Here is a 26,977-nt window from a genome sequence, read left to right on the forward strand (position 1 = left end):
TTCCCTCTGTCTGTCCACCAGGTGTGGTGTGAGTTCCACTTTGTAGTCTGCCTCTGGTTCAGCAGTGTTGTTGATGAATCTACTTTTGACTTGGTCTACATGCCTCCGGTAGGTTTGGCCATTGTCCATTTGTACCACAAGTATCCTGTTTCCTTCTTTGCCTGTTACTGTCCCTGCAAGCCATTTGGGACCCCGCCATAGTTTAGCACAAACACTTTGTGCCCTATCTCATTCCACCTCCCCCTCGAATTTCGGTCATGATACTCGGTTAGTTTACGGCGCTTTGCCTCAATGATTTCATGCATGTCTGGGAGGATTAACGAGAGCCTTGTCTTTAAGGTCCGTTTCATCAATAGTTGTGCAGGGGGAACCGCAGTCAATGAATGCGAACGAGATCTGTATGCCAGCAGCAGTTGCGACAGGCAGCCCTGCAGCGTGGGACCTTGGATTTTAAGCATGCCTTGTTTAATGATTTGCACGACTCGCTCCGCCTGGCCGTTGGAGGCCGACTTGAACGGTGCCGTCTTAACGTGATTTATGCCGTGGTCAACGATAAAATCTTGGAATTCTGCGCTGGTGAAGCACGGACCATTATCACTGACCAATATGTTAGGAATTGCGTGCGTTGCAAACATGGTTCCAAGGCTCTCCATAATTGTGGAGGTGGTGCTCGAGTTTAAAATGGTGCATTCAATCCACTTTGAAAATGCATCGACGACTACGAGGAACATTTTGCCCATGAATGGGCCCGCATAGTCTACATGCACTCGCGACCATGGTTTGGTGGGCCAGGGCCAGGGGCTCAGGGGGGCCTCCCTGGGGTCATTACTGAGTTGGGCACAAATGGTGCACCGTCAGACGCAGAGCTCCAAGTCCGCGTCAATGCCAGGCGACCAGACGTGGGATCTGGCTATGGCCTTCATGAGAATGATCCCTGGGTGCTCGCGGTGGAGCTCCCGGACAAATGCCTCTCTGCCTCGCAGAGGCATAATTACTCGGCTGCCCCACATCAGGCAGTCTGCCTGCAGTGACAGTTCATGCATGCGCCTATGGAAAGGTTTGATCTCCTCGGGGCAGGCATCGCAAGCCTTTGCCCAGTCACCAGTTGACTAAGGATAACGTGGGGTCGCTGGTCGTCCAGGCTCTGATTTGGTGAGCCGTCATTGTCGAACTTGTGGACTCAAAGGCATTGATTGCCATGACTATCTCACAGTCCTTTTCGTCAGACCCTTCCGTGGTCGCCAGGGGTAGCCTGCTAAGCGCGTTGGCACACTTGTCTGTGCCTGGTCTGTGCCTTATTGTGTAGTCATAAGACGCCAGCATGAGTGACCACTGTTGAATGCTCGCCGAGGCGTTGGCGTTTATTGCCTTGCTCTCGGATAGCAGGGACGTGAGGGGCTTGTGGTCGATTTCTAACGCGAACTTGGCCCTGAAAAGGTCTTTTTGACACCGTACACGCACGCGAGCGCCTCCTTCTCCACCATACCGTACTCACGCTCCGCCCGCGAAAGTGACCTGGAGGCATAAGCTATGGGTTGTAATTTACCCGCACCATTGACATGTTGCAAATCGCACCCGACCCCGTATGCTGATGCATCACATGTAAGAACTAATTTTTTACCTGGATCAAAAAAAGCCAAAACACTGTTGGAACATAGAAGGTTGCGTGCCTTATTGAAGGCGCGTTCCTGGGCGTCCCCCCAAAACCAATCGCACCCCTTTCTGAGTAGCACGTGGAGAGGCTCCAGCAGCGTGCTTAAGATCTGCATAAAGTTCCCAAAGTAATTGAGTAGCCTGAGAAAGGCGCGCAGTTCTGAGACATTCCGGGGCCTGGGTGCTTCGGTTTTGGATTCTGTTGGGCGGATTCCATCAGTGGCAATCCTTCTGCCTAAAAATTCAACCTCGGGCGCGAGATACAGACACTTGGACTTCTTAACTCTTAGGCCTACCCGATCCAACCGCTTTAGTACTTCCTCCAAATTGCGGAGATGGAAGTCGGTGTCCCTGCCCGTGATAGGTATGTTGTCTTGAAACACAATCGTCCCCGGGATGGACTTGAGCAGACTCTCCATGTTGCGCTGGAATCACTGACCAATATGTCAGGAATTCCGTGCATTGCAAACATGGTTACAAGGCTCTCCACAATTGTGGGGGTGATGCTCGAGTTTAAAATGGTGCATTCGATCCACTTTGAAAATGCATCGACGACTATGAGGAACATTTTGCTCATGAATGGGCCCGCATAGTCTACATGCACCCGCGACCATGGTTTGGTGGGCCAGGGCCAGGGGCTCAGGGGGGTCTCCCTGGGGACATTACTGAGTTGGGCACAAATGGTGCACCGTCGGACGCAGAGTTCCAAGTCCGCGTCAATGCCAGGCCACCAGACATGGGATCTGGCTATGGCCTTCATGAGAATGATCCCTGGGTGCTCGCGGTGGAGCTCCCGAACAAGTATGTTATCTTGAAACACAATCGTCCCCGGGATGGACTTGAGCAGACTCTCCATGTTGCGCTGGAATATGGCAACTGCCGACCTGATGCCGAATGCATCGATTGTATATGAAAAGGCCTCGATGTGTGTTGATGGTGGTGAGTAGCTTAGACTCTTCGGTCAGTTCTTGCGTCATGTACGCAGATGTGAGGTCTAGTTTCAAGAAAGGTTTTCTCCAGCTAATGTGGCAAATAGGTCCTCCGCTCTGGGCAGTGGGTATTAGTCCTGTAGGGAGACTCTGTTTATGGTAGATTTGTAATCCCCACAGATTCGTACGGATCCATCAGGCTTCATGACTGGAACGATGGGACTTGCTCAGTCGCTAAATTCCATGTGTAGATAATGCCTTCCCGCAGAAGCCTGTCCAGTTCAGGTTCAATCTTTTCCCTCATCACATAGGGCACAGCTCTAGCCTTGTGATGGACCGGTCTAGCATCCTGTGTGATGTAGATTTTAACTTTAGCCCCTTTGAAAGTGCCCACACATGGCTGAAAGAGATGTTCAAATCGACTTAGAACTGTTGAGCAGGAGGTCCATTCCTCTGATGACATGGCATGAATATCATCCCATTTCCAATTTAGTTTTGCCAGCCAACTTCTCCCCAGCAGTGCTGGGAGATTTCCGGGGACAATCCACAGGGGAAGTCGGTTCACTGTCCCTTTGTGTGTGACTGAGAGCATGGCGCTGCCAAGGACTGGGACGATTTCTTTGGTATAGGTCCTTAGTTTGGTGTCGACCCTTGTGAGTTTTGGACTGTTGCTTTTGTGCAGCCACAGCTGTTCAAATTGTTGAACGCTCATAAGGGATTGACTCGCTCCCGTATCCAGTTCCATGTTGACGGGTATCCCGTTGAGTAGGACCCTCATCATTATTGGAGGCATCTTGTTGTAAGAACAGTGTCCATTGATCGTGTTGACCCGCTGTACCTCAGTGTCCCGGGCACTGTCCCCACTGTCTTCTGATCCGCTTTCCGACCCTTCCGATTCGTATACCAGCCGAGCTGCTGTTTTACTGCACATGCGGGCCAGATGCCCTGTATAGTTGCAGTTTCTACAAACGGCATGCTGAAATCAACATCCCCTTGATGAGTGCCTTCCCCCACATCTCCAGCACAGACCGCTTCCATTGTTTCCGAAGGATGAGCTGCGTCTGGCTGATCTCTCTTGAGCTTCTCTCAGTTTGTAGTTGATTGCTCGCATTGTGGGTTGATGAGGTGTGAACGGCTTTCATGTGGCCCTTGATGGCTTCTGGCACCACTGCCTGCTGTTGAGGGCCTGTTCTCCTGCCTTTGTCTGTGTGTGGGGATAGCGGCTTGTTTCACGCTGTGAACCCCTTGTTCCGATGTTTCGTTAGTTGTCATGCCCGCAATGTAGATCAACCTCGTTTCTTCTTCTCTTGTCAAGAATGTCTGTGTAACCAGTGCTGCTGCCTCTAGGGTCAAGTTCTTGATCTCTATGAGCTTTCGGAATATGCCTGCGTGGCCTATTCCTTCAATAAAAAAGTATTTCAGTACTTCTCTCCTTAGTTTATCGGAGAAGTCACATAAACTAGCCAGCCTCCGAAGTTCCGCCACAAAGTCAGGTATGCTCTGGCCCACACAGCGTCTGTAGTTGTAGAACCTGTGTCTGCCCTTATGTAGGCTGCTCGCTGGCTTCAGATGGTCTCTTACCAGTGTGCTGAACTCTTCAAACGACTTGCTTGCTGGTTTCTCGGGTGCCAGCAGGTCCTTCATTAAGGCGTATGTTTTCGAGCCACAGCTGGTCAAGAGATGGGCTCTTCTCTTATCTGCCTTATCGTCGGCTAACTAGTCTTTGGTTACAAAGCTTTGCTGGAGCCTTTCTATAAAGTCCTCCCAATTATCTCCAGCATTGTATTTTTCATCTGAGCCGTTGGTCGCCATTCTTTGGATTCTGTGATCCCGTAACTCATCACCACTGTAAAGTCCTGTCCCTGCAGTACAGACTCACACGAGGCACATGCTAGAAGTCAAGGTCACTCAGGACCTGCACCTTTATTTCACAGGTCTTGAATGCCGCACTTGCCTGAGACCTGTCTTTATATACCTGTGTGGAACAGGTATGTAGTGTCTCCTGCAAGTGCACTCCTGGTGGTAAGGTATGCTTGTGGTTACAGGTCATAATTAGTTACAATCATGTATAGCATGGTATGATACAGTTATGTACAGTAATGTGAGATACATGACAGGTATCACTACTGCTCTGTAGACCATGAGCTTGTAGCCGGGTTTGAGGTCTTGGTCTTCAAGCACTCTCTTCCTCAGGAGACCAAAGGCTGCACTGCCATTCTGAAGGCGGTGTTGGACTTCATCATCGAAGTCAGCCCTTGTTGATGGTAGATTCCCAAGGCATGGTAAATGGTCCACATTGTCCGAGGCCTCGTCATGGACTTTGATAATCAGGGAGCAGTGCTGCATGGCAGGGGCAGGTTGGTAGAGCACCTTTGTCTTACGGATGTAAGGCCCATGCTCTCGTACACTTCGGTGAAGGTGTTGACGATGGCTTGGAGATCAGCCTCCGAGTGTGTGCAGACGCATGCGTCGTCTCCGTACTTTATTAAGAGTTAGAAAAAAAGGGAGAAAGCACACCCCCAGGCTCCACTTGTTAACCAATCAGTATGGGAGCCAGCCGATTTCCCGCCTTCCCTGAATTGGCGAACCGCAGAGGGGTGCCCGTTTGGTGCCCACAGAGCACCAGTGACATGGGAATGAGGACCTGTGCATGGCTTGGGCCTCCCACTGTCAAGAACAGGCAGGCCACAGACCTATTCTGCCTGTTTTCCACTGGTTGTTAAAATGGGCCCTTAAATTTTTATACCAAGAAATATAAAACTTAAGTGAACATTGGATTAATTAATTGAATTCCTTCTTTGGAATAATCCTGGAATCGAATTTAGCTTTCCTTAAATGTTCTGACTGTTATAGGATTTCCCACTCTCACAATAAACTTTTATTTGCTGGACATAAAGAGAGATTCTGAATAAAACATTGCATAAATCTGGTTGCTTTTGAGTTCTTTTCCAGATGCACATATAAATATTAAACAACGGCAACATTTCAATGTGCCAGGTTTCACTTGTTACATTGGCCATGCCCTCCTAACGTCCTGCCAGGAACACCCTGTAGCTGAATGCTGTGAAGGGTTTGAGAGTGGACCAGGGTGACCTAACCAGAGGTCACAGTCTCAGAATAAGCTGTCGGCCAGTTAGGACTGAGATGAGGAGAATCTTTATCACTCTGAGGGTGGTGGATCATTGGAATTCTCTACCCCAGAGGGTTGTGGAGTATATTCAAGACAGAGATCGATAAATTATTGGATATTAAGGGAATCAAGGGATATGGGGATAGTGCAGGAAAATGGAATTGAGGTAGAAGATCAGCCATGATCTTGATCAATGGCAGAGTTGGCTCAAGGGGCCGAATGACCTACTCCTGCACCTAATTTTTATGTTCTTATGTAGAACCAAGATCGGAAAGTAGACACGCAAGGAACCACAGGCATGAACCTGAATCCTATCAATCTGTGCTACACTAAAAGTCTGTGCTTTTGTAACAATGTGCTGAATTTCGTCAATGTAGGTGTGGTGTCAGGGTGGTATCCAAACTATAAGAGACGGAGCAAAATCCAAAAAAACAGCTAAGAGAAGCTTAGTACAAAGTCGTCAGCCTAATCAGTCATAGAATGCGGGAGCTGCCATCACCGATTTAAGCCCTCCCCGATCGCCACCACTCCCCCTCCCCCCCGATCCCCGTTGCTCCCGCTGATTAACGTCATTCCTCTTGCTTGTGGTTGCTCCTCCACCATCGCCTCCAGTCGTCACTACCTCACAACCTGTTCCTGGTCGCCCCCACCTTCCTGAATGCCTTACTTGAGGGTCTCTATGATACCAGCAGTGGCCCAATCTTCAATCGTGCTTCACTGGCGAGCTGCCTATTACTCTGGAAAATATAGATCAAGGCCCAATATCGGGGGCACCTCGGACCTCACCATTCAGGCCAAAATTCTCGGCCACAGACTTTACAGCTGCAAAGATAATGGAAAAACTCAAACTGTAAGTTTCCCTTTTAAAACCCTCATGGCAATTTAACAAACTGAAGGCAGGTGCTGTATAATTTCTGATAGTATCAAATTCCTCTTGCAATTTTGACTTTTAATTAGAATCTAGATGACTTTGCGATTGTAATCCCCTACTTTAGTTCAGCAGAAAGCCATAGTGCTGGCATATTCCCAATAATGAAAACTCCAGCCCAAGCCCCTTACATCTGTTTCTGTTTTTTCCCACCCCCGACTCACACGCAACTCTTGTTTACACCCAGGCTGGAACAGAGGAATAGTCAATGCCTTCAAACAGCTCCAGAAACATTCAGACTGATTCTTAGATTAAAGACCTAATAATGTCTTATTTTCAAGGGTGTGTGGGCGATGGACCAGTAATATCTAAAAATGTGTAAGGACTGCAGAGCAGATTCTTCAACTTCTTGTATGAACATGTCCAACAAACTCTAAATCCCAAAGATGTTTTAGCTGTGATTTGTAGCAGGCATGATATACATCATTCATCATTCAGATTGTGTTACTGTTAAAGGATTAAACTAAATGGACAATCTCCGATTTTTCCCCCTACATCTGGATTTGTTAAAGCAACAAACCTGCTCCGCAAGCTATTGGAACTCTTTACACATGAAGAGTATTAAAAAAAATATGATTTTTAAAAAAGGCTTGCCTTTACATAGTGCCTTATCATGTCTCTCAAAAACGCCTCAAAACACTTCACACAATGAGTTACTTTGAAGAGCAGTGACTTGTTTTTTTGGCAAACAGAGCAGCCACTTTTTGCACATCACGTTTGCACAAGCACCATTGAGATGAACGATCAGTTAATCTCTATTTGGTAGTGTCAATTGAGGGAGGATTGTTGGCCAGGAGAACTCCCAACTCTTCTTCAAATAATGTCACAGAATCTTCAACGTACACCCAAACAGTCCTTCAGTACTGTATCATCATCATCATAGGCAGTCCCTCGAAATTGAGGAAGACTTGCTGCCAAAAATATGGGAATTACAGTCTCTGTCGCAGGTGGGACCAACAATCGTTGGAGGAAAGGGTGGGTGGGGAGTCTGGTAGCTGCATGCCTGCGCTTGTTTTCTGCATGCTCTCGGCGACGAGACTCAATGCAATACTTTGGCATTGGCATGTCAACTTAAATTTTACGTTCAAGGCCAAGCAATGGGGCCCCCAACCATCTCGCTCAGAAGCAATAGTGCTACCGGCTGAGCTAAACTGATGCTCTATTCCATCTATGAATTGCACAGCTGAAAGCCATATTGATGTACACCTCTCTGCTTTAGGTCACACTGGGTACCCGAGGTGCACAGCAGAATGTAGGTGCAACAATAACAGCTCCCACTACTTGCATTTATATAGCACCTTTTGTATAAAGATAAATGTCTTCAAGGTGCTTGACAAATAGAGCTAGGTAAAAGAAAGACTTGCATTTCTATAGCGCCTTTCACAACCACCAGACGTCTCAAAGTGTTTTACAGTCAATGACGTACTTTTGAAGTGTAGTCACTGTTTGTAATGTCTGTAGCTCCACACTGTGGACTCCAGTGTTACTATAGCCAGTGCTGTTTATAATAAAGAACCAGGTCACCTGACTTCAGGAGACTTCTGGAAGCTTCTGCCATCTTAAAGGCTGTGTGTGCTGTGTGCTCTCTGGAAATATCACAATGGCGATGACGATGGGATTAAGCAGGTAAAACAAAGCTGAAATTTTTGTTGGTGGAGGATTCAGCCAGCCGACAGAGAGACTTTGAGAGCTTTTCTGTTTTGATTAACAGCTACAAATCTGTGGTAAATTACAAGCACACTTGTTTGAACTGCCAGAGTCCAGGTGGCCATGCCTATGGGGGTAATAGGGCACTTTCAATGTGACCGTGAAAGTTTTAGAGCGCATGTGGATCGGCTAGAAATGTTTTTCACTGCAAATAATATAACCGAAGTCCCCGAGAATGAAAACCAGAACCGGGTGGTGTTGGAACAAAAAAGGGCTATTTTCTTAACAGAGGCAGGGCCCGAGGTGTATGACACCCAGATAAATGTGCTTATGCCTGACAAGCCAAAGGACACAACTCTGAAGCAGATTCTAACTAAGTTAGAACAGCACTACAGCACCATGCCCTTGGAAATTGATGAAAGTTATCGTTTCAGAATTCGAAATCAGAAGGCCGAAGAAAATATCAGTGAGTACATTGTAGCATTAAAAAAGCTACCTATTCACTGTAATTTCAGAAACTTTCTGAACCGAGCATTGCGAGACCGCTTTGTTTGTGGGATGAAAAATGATGTGATCAGAAGAAAGTTATTGACAATGCTGAACCTGACTTTTGATTCAGCTTGTCAAACAGCTATGTCAATGAGCATGGCTGACCAATATTCCCGAGAATGTCATACTATTTTCAGTCATCAGACAACCGAGGTGAATCGTCTGCAAGTTCAAAGTAAGAGGCAGTTCGGCCCTAAAGTCTCAGAAACTGACAATGGTAACAGAGCATTGAAGTCCTGCTATCGGTGCCTGGGACAACACATTGCTCAAAGTTGTCCATATGTGAAGGCAGAGTGTTTCTTCTGAAGGAAAACTGGGCATCTTGCAAAGGCATGCCGACTGAAGTGTAAACCAGTTTTCAAAGCTGTGAGTAGAAATCCTCAGAGTCTAAATAGCATGGAAGAAAAACAACAGGACGAGGAGATGTTAGAGCTAAACATCATCAGGAGCACAAGGTTAATGGACAGCAATTCGAAAAGCATCATAACCCACGTAGATGTTGCAGGAATCAAGCTACTCATGGAAATCGACACTGGTGCATCCATGAGTGTAGTACCGGAGTTGCTATACCTCGACAAATTGCGTGATTTCCCACTGGAGAAATCCAATTTAGAGCTGCGAGGCTACTCGGGAGAGAACATTCCTGTGGTAGGTCGTATCACCGTACCGGTGAAATACAAGGATCAATTTCAGAGCTTACCTCTAATAGTAGTGACAGGAGATAAGCCTGCCTTACTGGGAAGAAATCGGTTGGGGTCACTGAAGCTGGATTGGAGTGAGATTTTTTGTGTTGAAATGAGATTTGCGTCAAAGGATGATGTCATCAAGAATTATCCGATGGTTTTCTGCGAAACAGGCAGTCCAATCCAAGGCTTCAAGGCAAGTGTCAGGGTACAGAAGGACGCTACATCGGTTTACTGCAAGCCACGTTCCATACCATATGCACTCAAGGAGAAAGTTAAGCAAGAACTCAAAAGACGAGAGACTGAGAATATTATTTCTAAGATAAATCTATGTAATTGGGCTACACCCATTGTTGTTACCTAAGTCCGAAGGTAAGGTAAGATTGTGTGGTGATTATAAAGTAACCGTAAACCAGGTTCTAGAGGGTAATATCCCCAATACATTGCTAAATGTAGAAGATTTGTTCACAACACTGACATGTGGTCAGATCTTCTCAAAGTTGGATCTTACAAATGCCTACTTACAGCTTGAACTAGATGAGGAGTCCAAGTCATGCTTGACTATAAATAGTCATCTAGGCCTATATCAATTTAATAGGCTACCATTTGGAGTGTCTTCCGCCCCTGCCATATTCCAAGGGGTGATGAACCAGATTTTACAAGATATTGAAGGGGTAGTATGTTATTTAGATGACATACTAATTTCAGCACCAAATACGCAAATTCATAATAACATATTGAATGAAGTCCTCAAACGGCTAGAGAAGCACAGGATATGAGTGTCTGCTCGCAAGTGTGAGTTACTTCAAAACTCAGTGGAGTACTTAGGGTACAGAGTAGACAAAGATGGTTTACATTCAACCAAGGGAAAGCTCGATGCAATCAGAAATGCACCCACTCCCAAGAATGTCACTGAACATCCACTGAATGAACTATTGAAAAAACATGTCCATTGGAAGTGGTCAGAAGAATGCAATTCAGTATTCTAGGAGTGTAAAAGCAAATTGATAGAGAGCACCATGTTAGTTCACTATAAGAACATAAGAACATAAGAATTAGGAACAGGAGTAGGCCATCCAGCCCCTCGAGCCTGCTCCGCCATTCAATAAGATCATGGCTGATCTGGCCGTGGACTCAGCTCCACTTACCCGCCCTCTCCCCGTAACCCTTAATTCCCTTATTGGTTAAAAATCTATCTATCTGTGACGTATCTAAGGAGATCAAGCTAGCACGTGATGCCTCTCCATATGGAGTTGGGGCAGTGATCTCTCATACTTAGTGGGGAGGAGAGACCAATTGCTTTTGCTTCACGCACTCTCAGTGCCAGTGAGCATAATTATGCACAAATCGAAAGGGAAGCTTTGGCATTAATTTTTGGGGTCAAGAAGTTCCACAAATACTTGTATGGTCGTAAATTTACCATCGTTACGGACCATAAGCCCCTGACAGCAATCTTCCATCCAAAGTCCCTAATTCCAACATTAGCTGCAGCCCGAATGCAGAGATGGGCTTTAATTTTGTCAGCATATACATATGATATTGAATATAGATGATCAGCTGATGCAATGTCTAGATTGCCTTCCCCATCTTAAGTTACAACCGATAGGGAAGAAGTGTTCTATTTTTCATACATTGATGAACTGCCAGTCACAGCTGAAGAGATTAGTAGAGCAACCAAACATAACCTAGTTATGTCAAAGGTGTATGAGTATATTGCAAATGGATGGCCAAACCGGGCAACAGAAAAAGATACACATCCATTCTTCATTCATAGGAATGAATTATCAGTCGCTAAAGATTGTATCATGTGGGGTGCAAGAGTGGTTTTACCAAATAAATTCAGGTCCAAATTATTAGGAGACCTCCATGACCAGCACCTGGGAATGTGCTTGACCAAGAGTTTTGCATGCAATTACTTATGGTGGCCACGTCTTGATAAAGATATAGAGTACATCATCAATCAGTGTACAGCATGTCAATCGGTAAGAAGCAACCACCAATAGTACCATTACAGCCATGGAAATGACCCCCCAGGGTGTGGCAAAGGATATATATCGATTTTGCTGAGCTAGAAGGACAACAATTGTTCATTGTGATTGATAGCCATTCAAAATGGATCAAGTTGTTTCCAATGTGGAAAATAACAACAAGTAAAACATTAGACATTTTACGGAGATTATTTTCTTCATTTGGCCTCCCAGAAGAAATTGTTTCTGATAATGGACCATAATTTTGTTCAGAAGAATTTGCACAGTTCACAAGCAAAAATGGTGTGAAACATACAAGGTTCCACTATATCACCCTGCTTCGAATGGTGCAGTAGCGTGCACTGTACAAATTGTCAAACTTGCCCTCATCAAACAAATGTTGGATCCAAATCCAAAGAAATGACAGTTGTCATTGGATCACAAATTGGTTAATTTTCTAATTACGTATCGTAATACTCCTCATACAACTACTGGTAGAACACCAGCAGAGTTGTTTCTCAAACGACAGCCACGAACCAGATTCTCGTTGTTAAAACCAAACTTGGCAGTCAGTAAAAGAGACACAATTAAGACAGAAAATCATGATAGAGGTAGAGTAAAAGAGAGAAGTGTGAAATTAAATCAGAAGGTGAGAGTGAAGAACCATCACCATAACTGGTTAAAGTAGAAGAGTGGTGAAGATATATGGTCCTCGCACATATTTGGTCAAGATGTTTGATCATGGACAGGTTAGGTTTGTTCACATTGATCATATTTTACCTACAGACATGGAAGGAGTTGAAGGTGGGAATGATTCAATTATTTTTGACTTATTTGATAGTTTTGATACACCAGTAGCGTATCCTACATCAAATGTACTGCAAACAAATCCAACAGAATGTCAGAATTTAAGTCTGAGTCTGAGTCAAGCAAACAAACAGTCAGAAGTTAGAGAGAGTTCAAGTGGAAATCAAGGGCATCCCTTGGAGGAAAACTTCCCTCAGGATAAGCCTCGAATGAGTTTAAATTCAACACCATGTTTGGAAGGTTCTGTTCGAGAGCAAAGGTATCCTCTTCGAAACAGAAAACAAGTGGTTAAGCTTGATTTGTAAATATGGCAAAATAAGTCCATATCCTTTGTTATGCATAACCATGCAAGTTATGTATGGCGATTGGCTGTTATAATAACTTCTTCATTAAGGAGGGATAAGTGTAATGTCTGTAGCTCCACACTGTGGACTCCTGTGTTACTGTAGCCAGTGCTATTTATAATAAAGAATCAGGTCACCTGACTTCAGGAGACTTCTGGAAGCTTCTGCCATCTTAAAGGCTGTGTGTGCTGTGTGCTCTCTGGAAATATCACACTGTTGTGATACGGTAAGGGAATTGAACTGTGAGCCAGGAAGGTAGAGGGTAGGAAAGCTGACTGAAAATTTGGATGAAAATATGTTTTAAAGGTGCAGAAGGAGGTGGTGAAGTAGTGGAGTTCAGGGAAAGTTATTCTAATTCAACCTGATTGTTCATTTATATTGCAGGGGATTTTTTAAGCATGGTTCAAGACTCTGGTCTCAGTAAAAATGACATTTGTAGCTAATAGCATTTTTTTCTTTTGTTTTTTTTCACAGACACATCAAGGTGGTTCTGAAGTTGGTGTGGCTGTCCCTGGTACTGTTGATACCAATTCACAGTTTCATCCTGAAATGGCACATTCAAAGCCACAAGTACCTGCGTAAGTACCAGCAGCATGGCTGTGAGTTATGATTCCCAGTTGCGTCAAGGATAATGAACGCCTGGTATGTCCATAGCAGTGGCAGCAGGTACATGGCCACACTTAGTTTACATCACTCTTTGGGCTTGCTAGATTCACACAATTTTGGGAATTAACAATGAAGGTGACAGATTCACCACTGACTTCTGTGATGTCTTCTGACTGTTGGGTATTCTTTCCTCTCCTGCCTCACCCCCAAGAACGCATGGTATCGGAGACCCTGGGCTTGCATATAATACGTCCTTGGAGCAGAAGGGACTTTCATGCCCCATACAAGGCCTGCGATGTTGCACGGAGACAGGGTTGACAGCCAGGACAGCATCCGCAAGTGGATTTCCTGCGTCTCCCAACCTTCTTTCCTCCCAGAAATCTGGACGATGGGAATAAACTAGCGCGCAGGTCATGTCATGAGCAGAAATGGAGGCCCACTGGATGACCCAGGACTTGAAACTAGCCAGTTTTCCAGCTTGGTCCTTCTATAAAGGGGGTATATCAGTCAGAGAGATTGCATTTTTGAGTGGGCCCACTAGCTGGAACCCCAAGGAATCATCCAGTGCCTCATCTTCTTCCTTCCACTGCCCCCATAGTGGAGACTCAAGATGCATCCCTACCGGCAAAAGCGCCTGAAGATAGCCCCGCCCTGGCCCTGAATACCCCAACAGGGTCAGGAGTAGAGGTCAGTGGCAGAGGACAGGTTAGGGGAAGCACTCTTCGCACGCCAACAATGGCCCTACTTTACCCTGCTGCAGAATACTGTTCTGCCTCATGGCCCTGCAGCCGCCATACAAAGATCGTGGACGTGCAGCTAAATGCCGCTATGAGGAAGGTGACAGGGATGCACAAGTCCACTCCAACTGAGTGGCTCCCAGTGCTGTCCCACATTGCCCCGCCTGCCATTTGCCACCACGCTACGTGAAATGGAAAAGATCACTAGCTCCATCGACCTTCCCATTTACGAAGAATTGAAAATCTCACCAGGAAAGCGCTTCAAATCATGCCGGGCATTGTGAGAAACAGCAACCAATATTCACACAGCTGGTATCGACCCACTATTCAGATGGACGGAATTGTGCGGCACATGCAATATAAAGAAGCAGCACCTCATCACTGACCCAACAGCAGAGGTCCCTGGCATCGACCTCCCTCGAAGACTGTGGACAGCGCTCAACCCAATCCGCACAGGGCACGGGGCAATGCAACCACCTGCTCCGCAAGTGGAAAATGAGGGATGACCCGAAGTGCGACTGTGGCCATGAGTCACAGATCATGGAACACATCACATCAACATGCCCACTGAGATCTGTTGTGAGAGGCATCTCATTTCTCCACTCAGCATCTCAGGAGACCATCGAATGGATAGCCAAATTAAACAACATATTACAAGCTTTTCCCTTCATACGAAACAACAAGTGGCAGAGAGGGGTTCTCACTCTGATGGGGCAGTGGTCCTGGGGGTATTTGGGCTCTTGTGTATTAAAACCATAGAATCATAGGCTGAGAAATTCAAAACTTTAGCGGCGTCCGTTAAAGCCAGTTTCCAAGAAAGAATGGAGGCCACCTCGCTTCCGCCCGCCTCCGACGTGGAACGCAGCGATCGCTATATTGGGCAGTTCAGCAGCGCTGCCATTACCTGCGCTCTCCTCAAGAATTTTAATTACCAGGAGTGTGACGTCATGGCGCATGTGTATCGATTTTGGTCGTCGACGCTCCTCTTACCGCTCTCTCCAAAGCATGCCCGTGCGTGCAGCGCGGAGAGCCGGGAGAAAGTGGTGGTGAGCTATAAACCGTACAGTAAACAGCTGCTGAGATAACCGGTAACTATGGAGAGCTCAGATGACGTAATTGGAGTGGAAACTGCTTCCAGTGAGATGCATTAAATGGATGCATCCATTTGACCCCCCCCCCCCACCCCCCGGTCAGTCAAACATTACGATAAATACTTTAAAAATATAACTACATTGTACTAAAGTTGTAATAATCTTAGGAAAAAAAATCAAAGTTGCATTTCCTTAAATTTTATACATTGGGTTTTCTAGTTTAGGAACTGATCAAATACTATGCAAAGTTTTGAAGTTTGTTTTTAAAAGGCCAAGAATTAAGGAAGATTTAACACCATATTCTCACTTCTTCAAAAGTCTGTTGTTGTTCAAAAGCTTATTGGATTCTGCTCTGCACGATCTACGCCAGTAAACTCGTGATAAGAGCTTCATGTTTCTCTTTTTGAAAAATTTATTTCAATTGATTTCTCATGCAACAGTGTAACAACATCTATACCACAATCTTTATGTGGTGTTTACAGTCACAATCCCGCCAGATCTGAGCATGTGCTTTAAGACCCACTCACCAGAGACTGAATCCCCATGGTGCGATATTCACACTAGTGCACTGTCACTGATAGCAGCAAGACGGTGCATCCCCATTTCCCTCCCCCTCCCCTCCAGCACCATGGTGAAGCACAAACCTCCACACAGCAACCATCTGGGTGAAAAAAAATCAGTGGACCTATGGCAGCCAGCGAAGGTGAGAGTGCCAGACAGTCGGGTACCCATTTGCGGGCCTCACACACGACCCATACAAATGTCCGAGAAAGTAAGAAGGGAGCTATGGACAAACGGATGCCTCATCACCTGCCACAACACACAATGCTCCAACCCTACGAGGGCCCTTAGCGGACTTGATACCTCCTGACCCAGCAAAGCCCAAGAACCGTCACTGTTAATAGGTGACGGCCTGAGACCACCGCATCGATTCTTTAAACTCGACCTTCGGCGTCCTGCTGATGTTAACGCCGGAAAGAATACGTTGCACAGGAGCTTCTGCGCTACGCTCATTTAATTCAGCAGGCAGCACCAATATACCGGTCGGTGCTGCCTGCGCTCTTGTTCTGGGTAGCCTTCAACTTTGGCTTGCGGTGGCATCGCGTGTTTTTGGGCTTAATCGAATTTCCAGACCATAAAATCATCGCATAACATAGCATTGAAACAGGCAATTCGGCCCATCGAGTCCGTGCTGGCTCTTTCGAAGAACAAGTACAGTTAGTCCCACTCTCCCGCTCTTTCCCCAAATCGCTGCAATTTTTTCTCCAAGTATTTATCCATTCCCTTCCGAAGGCTACTATTGAATCTGTATCCACCACTCTACCAGGCAGTGCATTCTAGTTCCAAACTACTCGTTGTAATAAAAAGGCTTTCCTAATGTCACCAAGGATTCTTTTGCCAATCACCTTAAATCTCTTCCCCTTCCAAGAGAATTGTCTCATTGTCACCCGCTGATGATCTCCCACTAAGCGTGTTACTTTATTCTCATCTCCAATCAGAAGAGCAGAAGAACTGGAAGCACGGAAGGCTGAAATGTTTCGCGTTTATGGGATGTCTCCAGAAGGATGGATCAGAGGGATGTCTGTGCAAATAAGCAAAGCTGAGAATCTGTCCAGCAGTTACACTGGGGCTGTTAGCAGGTAATTAATAAGTCACTTGACTATTTTTCTTAGTGTAGATGGGAATCTCTGATTAAGGTTAACAGTGGGTACTCATGCTAAGTAATAACACCGAACAATACTGTTTTTAATGCTTACTGCCTATCTCAACATTGAAGAGAAAAATTAACCCTCAGCCTGTGGCTAGTACATATTTATACATGTATATATATATTTAAACAGAAGACTGTCCTATTTATGGTACACAACTGCTTCAAGTTGAACCACTGCAACACAAAAACAATTGTGCTTTTTGCACCTCTAGACTTGACTACTCCAACACACTCCTGGCTGGCCTCCCACATTCTACCCTACCTAAACTTGAGGTCATCCAAAACTTGGTTGGCCGTGTCCTAACTCGCACCAAGTCCCGCTCACCCATCACCCCTGTGCTTGCTGAGCTGCATTGGCTCCCGGTTAAGCTATACCTCGATTTCAAAATTCTCGTCCTTGTTTACAAATCCCTCCATGGCCTCGCCCCTCCCTATCTCTGTAATCTCTGTCAGCCTCACAACTCCACGAGATATTTACACTCCTCAAATTCTGCTCACTTGAGCATCCCTGATTATAATCGCTCAGCCATTCGTGACCGTGCCTTCTGTTGCCTAGGCCCTAAGCACTGGAACTCCCTGCCTAAACCTATCCACCTCTCTACCTCTCTTTCCTCCTTCAAGACGCTCCTTAAAACCTACCTCTTTAACCAAGCTTTTAGTCATCTACCATATTGTCTTGTTATGTGGCTCAGTGTCACATTTTTGACATAATATACCTGTGAAGAGCCTTGGGACATTTTACTACATTAAAGGAGCTATATAAATACAAAGTTGTTGTTGTTTGTACATCTACGATTGTTCAAAAGTCACTAGACCTTATTCATTAGCTGAGGAAGGTCCATACAACCCAGCAATTCTAATTTAATTACACTGAAAATGTTTTAATTAGTTTCCTCATCCCTCCTTCATTCATTCCGTTACACCTCTAGTGATGTCACAGCCGTAGAATGGGAGCAGCTCCAAGGAAATTCCCATTTTCTAATCTCTAAACCATCGTGAGGTCAACTTCTTGTACAGTATATTTACAACTGAAAGGGGCACTTACCTGAACTCCCCTTGCAACTCACAACAACTTCTCCTAGTTATGTAAATCTATCTTGCTCGCTCTGAAGTTAGGCCTAATCCAGTATGGATTACTGAAAGAGGATCGAGCTGATCAGTTAAATGAAAATTTGTCCATGAATTGACTTGTCTTACTCTTTACAGGCAGAATTGTGTCATGTGGTACAGTGTCAGCTGTGGCTCAGTGGGTTGTGGGTTTAAGTCCCACCCCAGGACCTTGAGCACATAAATCCAGGCTGACACTCCAATGCAGTGCTGGGGGAGCGCTGCACTGTCGGAGGAGCGTCGTTCGGATGAGATGTTAAACCGAGGTCCCGTTTGCTCTCTCAGGTGAACGTAAAAGACCCCATGGCACTATTTCGAAGAAGAGCAGGTGTACTGGCCAATATTTATCCCTCAATCAACATAACAAAAACAAGTGATCTGCTTATTATCATATTGCTTTTTGTGGAAGCTTGCTGTGTGCAAATTGGCTGCCGTGTTTCCCACATTACAACAGTGCCTACATTCCAAAAGTACGTCATTGGCTGTAAAGCGCTTTGAGACGTCCGGTGGTCATGAAAGGCGATATATAAATGCAAATCATTTTTTTTCTTTTTTCTTTTAATGGCCCTGTTGTTTACAGAGAGGTGGGGTGGGGACGGGGGAGGCAAGGCCGGGGATGCAGAGATCCTGTTGAACTCAGTGGCAGGACATCATTATAATTTTTTGGATCCGTTTCCCCTCCGGCAGCTAGCCAAAATTGACAGCTTGGCTGACAGCCAGAGGGGAAAGCCAGAGGCAGGAAGCTGCAGCTGTGGATCCTTGGGGACAGTCCCGGGCAATCAGGAGGTGGGAGAAGGTCAGCCATTAGAGCAGGGCAAAGAGAGAGGCCGCGATAAGCAGCGGGAGGCCAAAGGCTTCCCTGAGAGGCTAGTGTGAGAACTCTTGCTCCGCCTGATCCACAAAGAGTGCTGGAAAAGGCACTTATCGTGTGGAACCCGCAGTTCCCGCCTCCCTTTCACTGCCGTGTTTAGCGACCCCATGGAAACCCGCACAGCAGCAGTGAATTTTGAATTGGGCTCTGAATTGCACAGTGGGAGCCCGATTTAAATATGTTAATGAAGTGCCTCGCCTCTCCGCGGTGGGACAATCAGATGCTCAGACGCCCCGATATCCGCTACCACAGGCGTTGGGCATGTGCGCGACATGTTGGGGACGCGTTCCCGTATTTAATTCCCGACCCTCTCCCGTCCAACGTGGAGGTGGGGGATGGGGTTTAATATCGAAGCCAATGAGTCTTCAATGGGAGTGATCTAAACAGTGTTGTTGTGTTGCAGAAACACTTGTGGAGTCACAGAGAGGAGAGGCTCTGATGGTCTATCCACATCGACAATTACCCAAGAAAGAGGAGCCACACCTGAGGCCAATTTGAACTTACAGATAAGCCCCAGTGGCAGGCGAGTTGCTGTGACAACACCTCCAGTTCCTTCAAGGGGGACAGTGGTAAGACGTATCTGCGGGACTAGTTACAGGGGTAAGTTTACTAACAGTAATGTACAGTATGATAATACTCAAGTTCTGAAGGGATCCGATCGTGCAGCTGAACTCTGCATCTGTTCCGATTGTAACTTGATCCAGGTCTGCAGTGTCCCCAGATCACAACCAGATAGTTCCTGCAGATTACTCATTTTTCTCCCGCACATTAATGGTTTTCCCCTTTGTGCCAAGAAGAGAGAAAACACAGCAGGATAAAAATAAGCAAAGTGAAATTGTTGAGATGCCTTTAACTAAATAGTAAAGGATACAACAATTCCACCTGTTGAGAGTGGCATGCCTTACTAAGTACAGCTTTTGGAATGGGCCCCATGCAATGAAAATTGTTGGTTTGGTTATATGTCTATGGAGAATGCACATATGCTGTATGTACAGTCACACATACCCACTAAAGCTGCAGTTTTCAAATCACAATAACTAGTTATTGGGCCATTAATGGAACACCCATTAATGCTGGTGTCCTGGCCAATATTTATCCCTCAACCAACATCACTAAAACAGATTATTTGGTCATTATCACATTGCTCTTTGTGGAACCTGGCTCCGCACAAATTGGCTGCCACATTTCCTACATTACAACAGTTGCTTCACTTCATTGGATGTAAACATTTTCTCCCAGATTTTCAATGTCCTTACTTCGTTCCCTGTATCAGTATGTAAAGTGTGCCCTGACCGGTGAATTTTGAAGTCTTAGCATAAACTTTGAACACTTGTACCCTGCTATCCTAGCTCTATATGCCAGCATTCATTTCGCTTTTTGAGTTGTTTTGCCACATTCTCTATTGTAAGTAATACGTCTACTATTGCCTTCAGGTTTCTTTCTGAGTCTTCCTGTGATATTTCAATTTCACTCAAAGCCACAATGGATTCAAACTTGACATGTAGCCTGCAGGATACTCTGTGCACAAAATCTAGACTGAAATTTTAGAACTGAGGAGCGCTGCACTCACAGAGGTGCCGTCTTTCTGATGAGATGTTAAACCGAGGCCCCGTCTGCCCTCTCAGGTGGATATAAAAGATCCCATGGCACTACTTCAAAGAAGAGCAGGAGAGTTCTCCCTGGTGTCCTGGCCAATATTTATCCCGCAACCAACCAACATCACCAAAACAGATTATTGCTGTTTGTGGGATCTCGCTGTGCATAAATTGGCTGCATGTTTCCTGCATTACAAGAGTGACTACACTATCAGAGTACCATCATCTATAAAGTGCTTTGGGATGTCCTGAATTCATGAAAGGCGCTATATAACTGCAAGTTATTTTCTTTCTGTCTATGTTGCTATAGACAGATATGGTAGATGGCCACCAAGGAGACATCTTGGTTTCTGATGAAGGAGCTTGACCTCAAACTCACTTTAACCAAATTTGGAGACTCCATCCCACATTTATCATAACCTTGCCTCAGGGCCTATTAATTTTTATAACGATTTGTAACAAGAGGAACTTATTCTTTTCTGACTGCCTCTACTATTGCTTAATTAAGTTGGTTAGGCTTCAGTTACTTTGTATTTAAATTCTGTGGTAATGTTCATGTTTATTTTGTAGTTCTGGTTGAGAGTGCAGTTTATTCAGAAAAGTCAGATCCAGCACTGTATGTGGGCCAAGAGGAGCAGAGATGCTTATTCCTGGCCCACCATGCAAACCTGCTTCCTTCCCCGCAATTGGCTCTCACCCCCGCGATCTGAAGCCCCCCTCCCAACCAGCGATCTGGTCAACCCCCTGCCCCCGCGACCTCCGAACTAAAAAAGTGGGAAAATGTTTAGATTTGTTTCAGTCAGTGTTTCACTCTACTCCCTGACAGTCTGACAGTCCATGCCTGGCTACTATGTGTAACATTGCATTCAGCTTTATGACTCTCCGCATCCTATCACTTTCGGAGTCCATGTCTCTATGGTGCATTCTAAGAGCAATTTCAGTGTAGCCTACTTGTCTCTCTGCATCCTAGTAGCCTGAGTTTGATGGCTCGCTTTCATTTCTATCTCTGTCTGATTCAATGTGCAAATCATCAGTAATCTTGGTTGATTCCTCTTGTTACACTGCAAAATTTGCCCAGTAATTGCTCAGGAATTGCAAACTTGACATGTGGCTGGGATCTTACTCATTGTTGGGAGAGGCTTTATTCAGCAAACAACTGTGAAATGGCTGTGGCTCGATTTTCTTCAATTACTCTGCCCAACAGCCAGCGTGAAACCAGTGGAAATGTTGGGAAAATAGGATGGTGAGGCTAATTCACAACTCCTTTCCCCAATCTCGTTTACATCCCCTTCCCCCGCGAGAGCCATGGCAGCCTACCCTTTCTCCTTCACTCCACGTAAATGCTGACGGAGTATGGACATGGCCTCCCATCCTGTTTCCCTCCCATCTGCTCATTATCGCTGAAGGTAGGCCTGGGATAGTGGCAGTGAGGGCCCCAGTGCGAAGAAATGGAGGGAGAGGGGCTCTTCCTCGAATCTAGCTATCTTTAAAAGCCTCAATCTTCCTTGGGGCTCTTTTATCCTTTATGGTCCCTTGCCGCCTCTTCTAGTGCAGCAAATGTAGCCCCATTCCAGAAGATTCTGGGTTTAAGCTCTACTTGAGAACCTGAGCACATAATCTCGGTTGACACTTCAGTACTGTCGGATGAGACTAAGATCATGTCTGATCTCTCATGTGTGTGGCACTATTTGAACGAGAGCAAGAAGGTCTTTTGCCATCCTGGCCAATATTTATTCTTCAACCAACATCACTAAAACTGATTATGTGGTCATTTATCTTATTGCTGTTTTTGGGACCTTGTTGTGTGCAAGTTGGATTCCATGTTTCCCGACATTACAACAGTGACTATACTTCAACTTTCTTGTGGGATGTTCTGAGGTCATGGAAGGTGCTTATATGAATGCAAGTTCTTTCTTTCCTTCTATTCTTTCAGTCCTCATATACATGCTTGGAATAATATAATTTAATTTGGAATTGTTTCTACAGTGGTTTAGACAGAAGATGTACAGCTAATTCAATCACTATATTTTTTTGTTCCTTTAGTAAATGTACAGCGACCAACACTTGCGGTTCCTCCAGTACAGTCTCAGTGCGCAAATAGCAGGTCTGTTCCGGCTGTCGTCATTCAAGCCCAGCCTTTCGCATCCCATCAGCTTCTGCACCCAGTCGCTGGCCATTCCAGTGCAGTAGCTGGGACAAACAGACCTAACCTGCCCATCAAGCCCGTTGGCAACACTGCCCCAGCAATGTCTCCCAGCGGCAAAACATCAGCAATGCAAGTCCAAGAAGCTTCCAATTGTACAACTGTGGGCCAGGGATGTGTACCAATGTCAAACTTTACAGCCCCACACTATAGAGATGAGGACAGGAGCAATCTTCACAAGGTGGGTTATATTAGTCTTATCAAAATATGGATGTGTGAAAAACAAGGGACTGGATTTTCGGTTGTCTAACGTTAACGGCCAGAGCGGGTGTTAATGGGAGCGTAAGAAGTTACCGACCAGGAGCGCAGCTTTTAGCGCCCCGACTGAAAATTCATTAGAGGCTCACCGGGGGCGCAAACCAGTAGCACCTAGCTGCTGACAATCAACGTGATCCTGACACCTGCCCTGGTGTAATGCCCACGCTTGCGCCCCGGTTGGTAAATTAGGTGTGGCCGCTTCATTTAGTGGCCACCAAAAACGATGTCTGGAAAAACAGGCGGTACAGGCTTGCCGAGTCGTTAACTGGTGGCTACTTAAAGGGATGAGGAACCGCTTCCCTTGGAGGTCACAGTCAGTGCAACGTTTACACAGAGCCCGGTGCGTGAGCCTCCGAGTTTGCAGTGGCAGACAGACATAACAGTACAGGTTGAAAACAAGTGATTTTGAAAACTTTAATGGGTGTATGACTATGCCGAGCCTTTAAGACTCGGCTTTTGCCGGGATCTGAATCAGAGTTTGGCGCATGCACAATGTCCACAAAATTTACCGACCAAACTTTTGTTATGGCCCCCCCCAGCTCTGGCGTGCAATGGCTGATTTAGTGCCCCTGTCAGCTCTTCGACCGATTCTGACAAATTTCTGGGAGGAGGGCACCAACTTTTTCAAGGCGCTAAAATTACCGCTCCGCCTGGGTTACCACCCCAAATGAGGCGCAACCGAATTCCTCCTCCGAGGAATTTGACCCAGCCATGGTTCTGGCTGTCTTTAGGGCGGGAGAAGAGAAACAGGCAAAGTCTGAATTTAAATAGGTCATGCTTTCAAAGTCGGGGGAATGGAATAGATGTGAGTTAGTAAGGGTTAGAGAAGAAACAGGGTGGATGTCAGTTTGGGTTTGCCATGTCCAAATGGAATGAGAGGGACAAGAAGAGAATGGAGCTGTGAATTTAAATTGGCCATGTTTCCAGGTGGGAGATTGAGAGTTCAGACTGTCTGTGGCTCAACAAGAGGAAATGGTTGAGTTGCAAATTCAAACCACTGATATCTCCAAGGGCAGGGCGAATGGGAAACAGAGGAGATCTGCACATGGGAGAGGGAAGAAGTTGGAAATACAAATCTGGTATGTCAGGAAAATTCCATGATGCTTCTGTCTCTCTCTATTTAGTTCTTGCCGCAGCAGACATTATTTCATAGCTGAGGGATCGGAACAGCATCTCATCTCATTGTCTCTACTGATGCCAGTCTTGAGCCAATTGCTATGGGGTGCACAAGTCTGAGTTTAGTTGATCCGTCTATGAATTAAGTATCTGTCATCAGTGTTAAAACTGGAAAATGAGCTACCTGATGCAGTAAAGAAGCAAAGTAATAATCAGAAAGTGTTTGACAGACACCAGATATGGGAGTAGGAATTGCCCCCCGCCCGAAACGGGAGGCACCCCCACCCCATTTCAAAGGTTTTTACTGCAGCTGCAGTTCAGGTCGACTCTTTAGCAAAATTTCACTCTTTGTATTTTTGTGTTTTGATCTAGAAGTCAGTATAAATGGGGGCATTGACTACACCTGAGGGGCAAAGACGCAGTGGTGACAGCAATTGAAGGGCGAAAGTTCTGGGCGGCGTGGAGTCACCGCCGTGATGATATCACCATGGCACCATGTCACCACGGCTCCCGCCTTCACTTAAAGGGGAGAGCATTCGCAATTTTTAAACTTCGGCTCACAGGGAGGGTTTCGGCCAGGCCAGTGGCCTGGTAACCAAAAGGGGGTGCCAGACTGCCAAACCTGGGGGCATAATTGTTGGGACGACATGGCAGTCGGTCGGAAAAAAAACATGGCGGAATCGGCAGTGAGCCCTCCCCTTTAAGGGAGGTTGCACCGCCACTGCAGAAGGCCACAGCCTCACTGGACCACTGGGAACAAGCTTGTTTTGGCACTGCCGGGCCGGCTGAAGATTTTCCGCCACTCGGGGGCTAGATCGGCGGTGAGCACGGTGATGGCGTGCTTAACACTGATCGGCAGCAGCAGTAAGGGGATGATTGGGGCACCGCCGGGAAGACTCGGGAGAGCAATTGGGCTAGCAGCGGCCATTCCACGAAAAGTCGGCGGCCACTCCTCTCCGCAGCGTGGCCGCTGATTTGTGGTGGTAGCAGGCCTTAAGGAGAGGGGCAATTTTGGCTCCATACAGTTTTTGTTGGGCCTTGTCATTGCATCACACAAAGGTTGTCGGAAGGAAGGTGATTCACGACTGTTCTAGCCCCTCTTCCACTGTGATAAAGAGAAACATTCTTTGAAAGCTAAGCTAGAGTGAGGCCATTTCGCAATAAAACCACATTATTGTTTCTTTTTCAGGCTCAGACCAGCCTAGGGGCTTTTCTCCCCCACTGCGCTGCATCATCCACCAGGCCCAAATTCCAAGTCACCTCGGTCTGCAGCCCTCCTACAAATTCGGTAAAGCCGGAACCGGTCGCTGCAGAACCAGTTCTACACGAAGCCAGAGGTCCCCATGTCCCCATCATCTCTCACAACCGAGCTGGCTCCTGTCCAATAGGAAATGAAGAGACGGTTCAGACGGTGCACAGAAAGACAGGCTCCTGGGATTCTTGTTATCGCTGCACCCCTCCATCTCCGCTGCACAGCTCCCCTGCTGAAGAGTGTCCGAAGCCATCACAAACACATTCAATGTGCTTCAACAGGTAACAATCCTTCTGAGAATGGCTGTTATGAAAAAGGAGAGTAACATGCATCATTATTTTCCCACAAAGGTGTCGTAGAAATATGGAATTCTCTCCCCCAAAAGGCTGTGGATGCTGGTGAACAATTGGAACTTTCGGGACTAAGATAGATTTTTGTTAGGTAAGGCTGTCAAGAGATGTGGCGCTAAGGCGTGTAAATGGAATTGAGGTACAGATCAGCCATGATCTTATTGAATGGCGGAGCAGGCTCGAGGGGCTGAATGGCCTACTCCTGTTCCTATGTTCCTTCCTATGTTGCTAAAATGCATGACAGAAAATGTTTTACCTCGGGATCACAAGTTGTGCCCTTTCCTACCATTCTTGACAGCAGTTCATGCACAAGCACCCATATCAGTCCCACTGAAAACTGAGCCAAAGGCTTTATATATGAACCAAGTGGCTGGAGTAGGCTGTAATGTGACCCAAGTGACTAAAATAAAGGCAGACACTGAGACACTAGGAAGGTGTTTCACTCTTGAACACATTACCTGCTATTTTTTATAAAGTATAGTTTTCCTTTCCCCTCTTCCTTTTCTGATTCTTCGTATTTTTGTTTATCACCGCTAACAGTCACCAAATTTACCATGTAGTTTTACGACTTAAAACAAAACATTTTGCGAAAAAAATTGAAAGATTGCTCCATCCAACAGTCTGTGCTTCACATTGTAACGGAGCCTGCGCTAAGGTCACATACTCAGTTAAAGCTGCGTGAACCTGTACCTGAACAGAGGATCACCGGCTGAGCAAATTATGCAATTTTATTCCATGTCTGTATGTGTGGAAGGAGGTGGCCTATATCTTGTTGAAGCTACACAGTTCTTTAAACTGTGTTCCTATGTAGAGTGGGTTAGCTCCATCTGTTCTCTCTTAAGCTGCTACATTGGCATGTTAGCTGGACTGGTTCCCGACGTGTCAGCTTTGCTCAGCTGGAGGTAACCCCCAAAAGAAACTTTGCAAATTCACTAGGGAGACCTGCTAAAACAGAACAATTCTCACCCGGCCACCGGCCGTAGCCAATCTGGCACGTTCTCTTTGGAATCATAGAAGTTTGCAGCATTGAAGGACGTCATTTGATTCAATATGCTTTGAAAGAGCTTTCCACTTAGTCCTTGTCCTTTTCCCATATTCTTACATTTTATGCACAAGATTTGCAAGTCAGGAGCCATTGGCACTAACACAGCAGTATAAAAGCACTTTTCAAAGAGTAAGTAGCATGAATGGTAGCACTCTTGTCGCTGCTTCAGTAGGTTGTGGGTTTACATCCCCCTTCAGAGACGTGAGCACAATATCTAGGCTGATACTCCAGTGCAGTGCTGAGGGAGTGCTGTGCTAGCGGAGGTGCCATCTTTCACACGAGACGTTAAACCAAGGCTCTCTCAGGTGGATGTAAAAGATCCTATGACGCTATTGTGAAGAAGAGCAGGGAAGTTCTCCATGGTATCCTGTCCAATGTTTATCTCTAAAAATAAAGGG

General features: G+C 46.0%; 1 protein-coding gene across 3 annotated transcripts in view; it reads left to right on the forward strand.

Annotated features, from left to right (window-relative positions):
* The window catches only part of LOC139262034 (E3 ubiquitin-protein ligase SH3RF1-like), a 159,194-nt gene that overhangs the window by 102,436 nt on the left and 29,781 nt on the right, over positions 1-26,977 (forward strand). For 2 of the 3 annotated variants that reach the window (XM_070877194.1, XM_070877196.1), the window contains exons 6-10: positions 13,112-13,215; positions 16,571-16,711; positions 19,164-19,360; positions 22,399-22,739; positions 25,122-25,465. In XM_070877194.1, coding sequence (XP_070733295.1) covers positions 13,112-13,215; positions 16,571-16,711; positions 19,164-19,360; positions 22,399-22,739; positions 25,122-25,465 — 1,127 coding nt within the window. The remainder of the gene's footprint in view (positions 1-13,111; positions 13,216-16,570; positions 16,712-19,163; positions 19,361-22,398; positions 22,740-25,121; positions 25,466-26,977) is intronic. The other variant, XM_070877197.1, reaches the window with a different exon arrangement.

Source organism: Pristiophorus japonicus, chromosome 4, assembly GCF_044704955.1.
Source record: "Pristiophorus japonicus isolate sPriJap1 chromosome 4, sPriJap1.hap1, whole genome shotgun sequence".
NCBI lineage: Eukaryota > Metazoa > Chordata > Chondrichthyes > Pristiophoridae > Pristiophorus > Pristiophorus japonicus.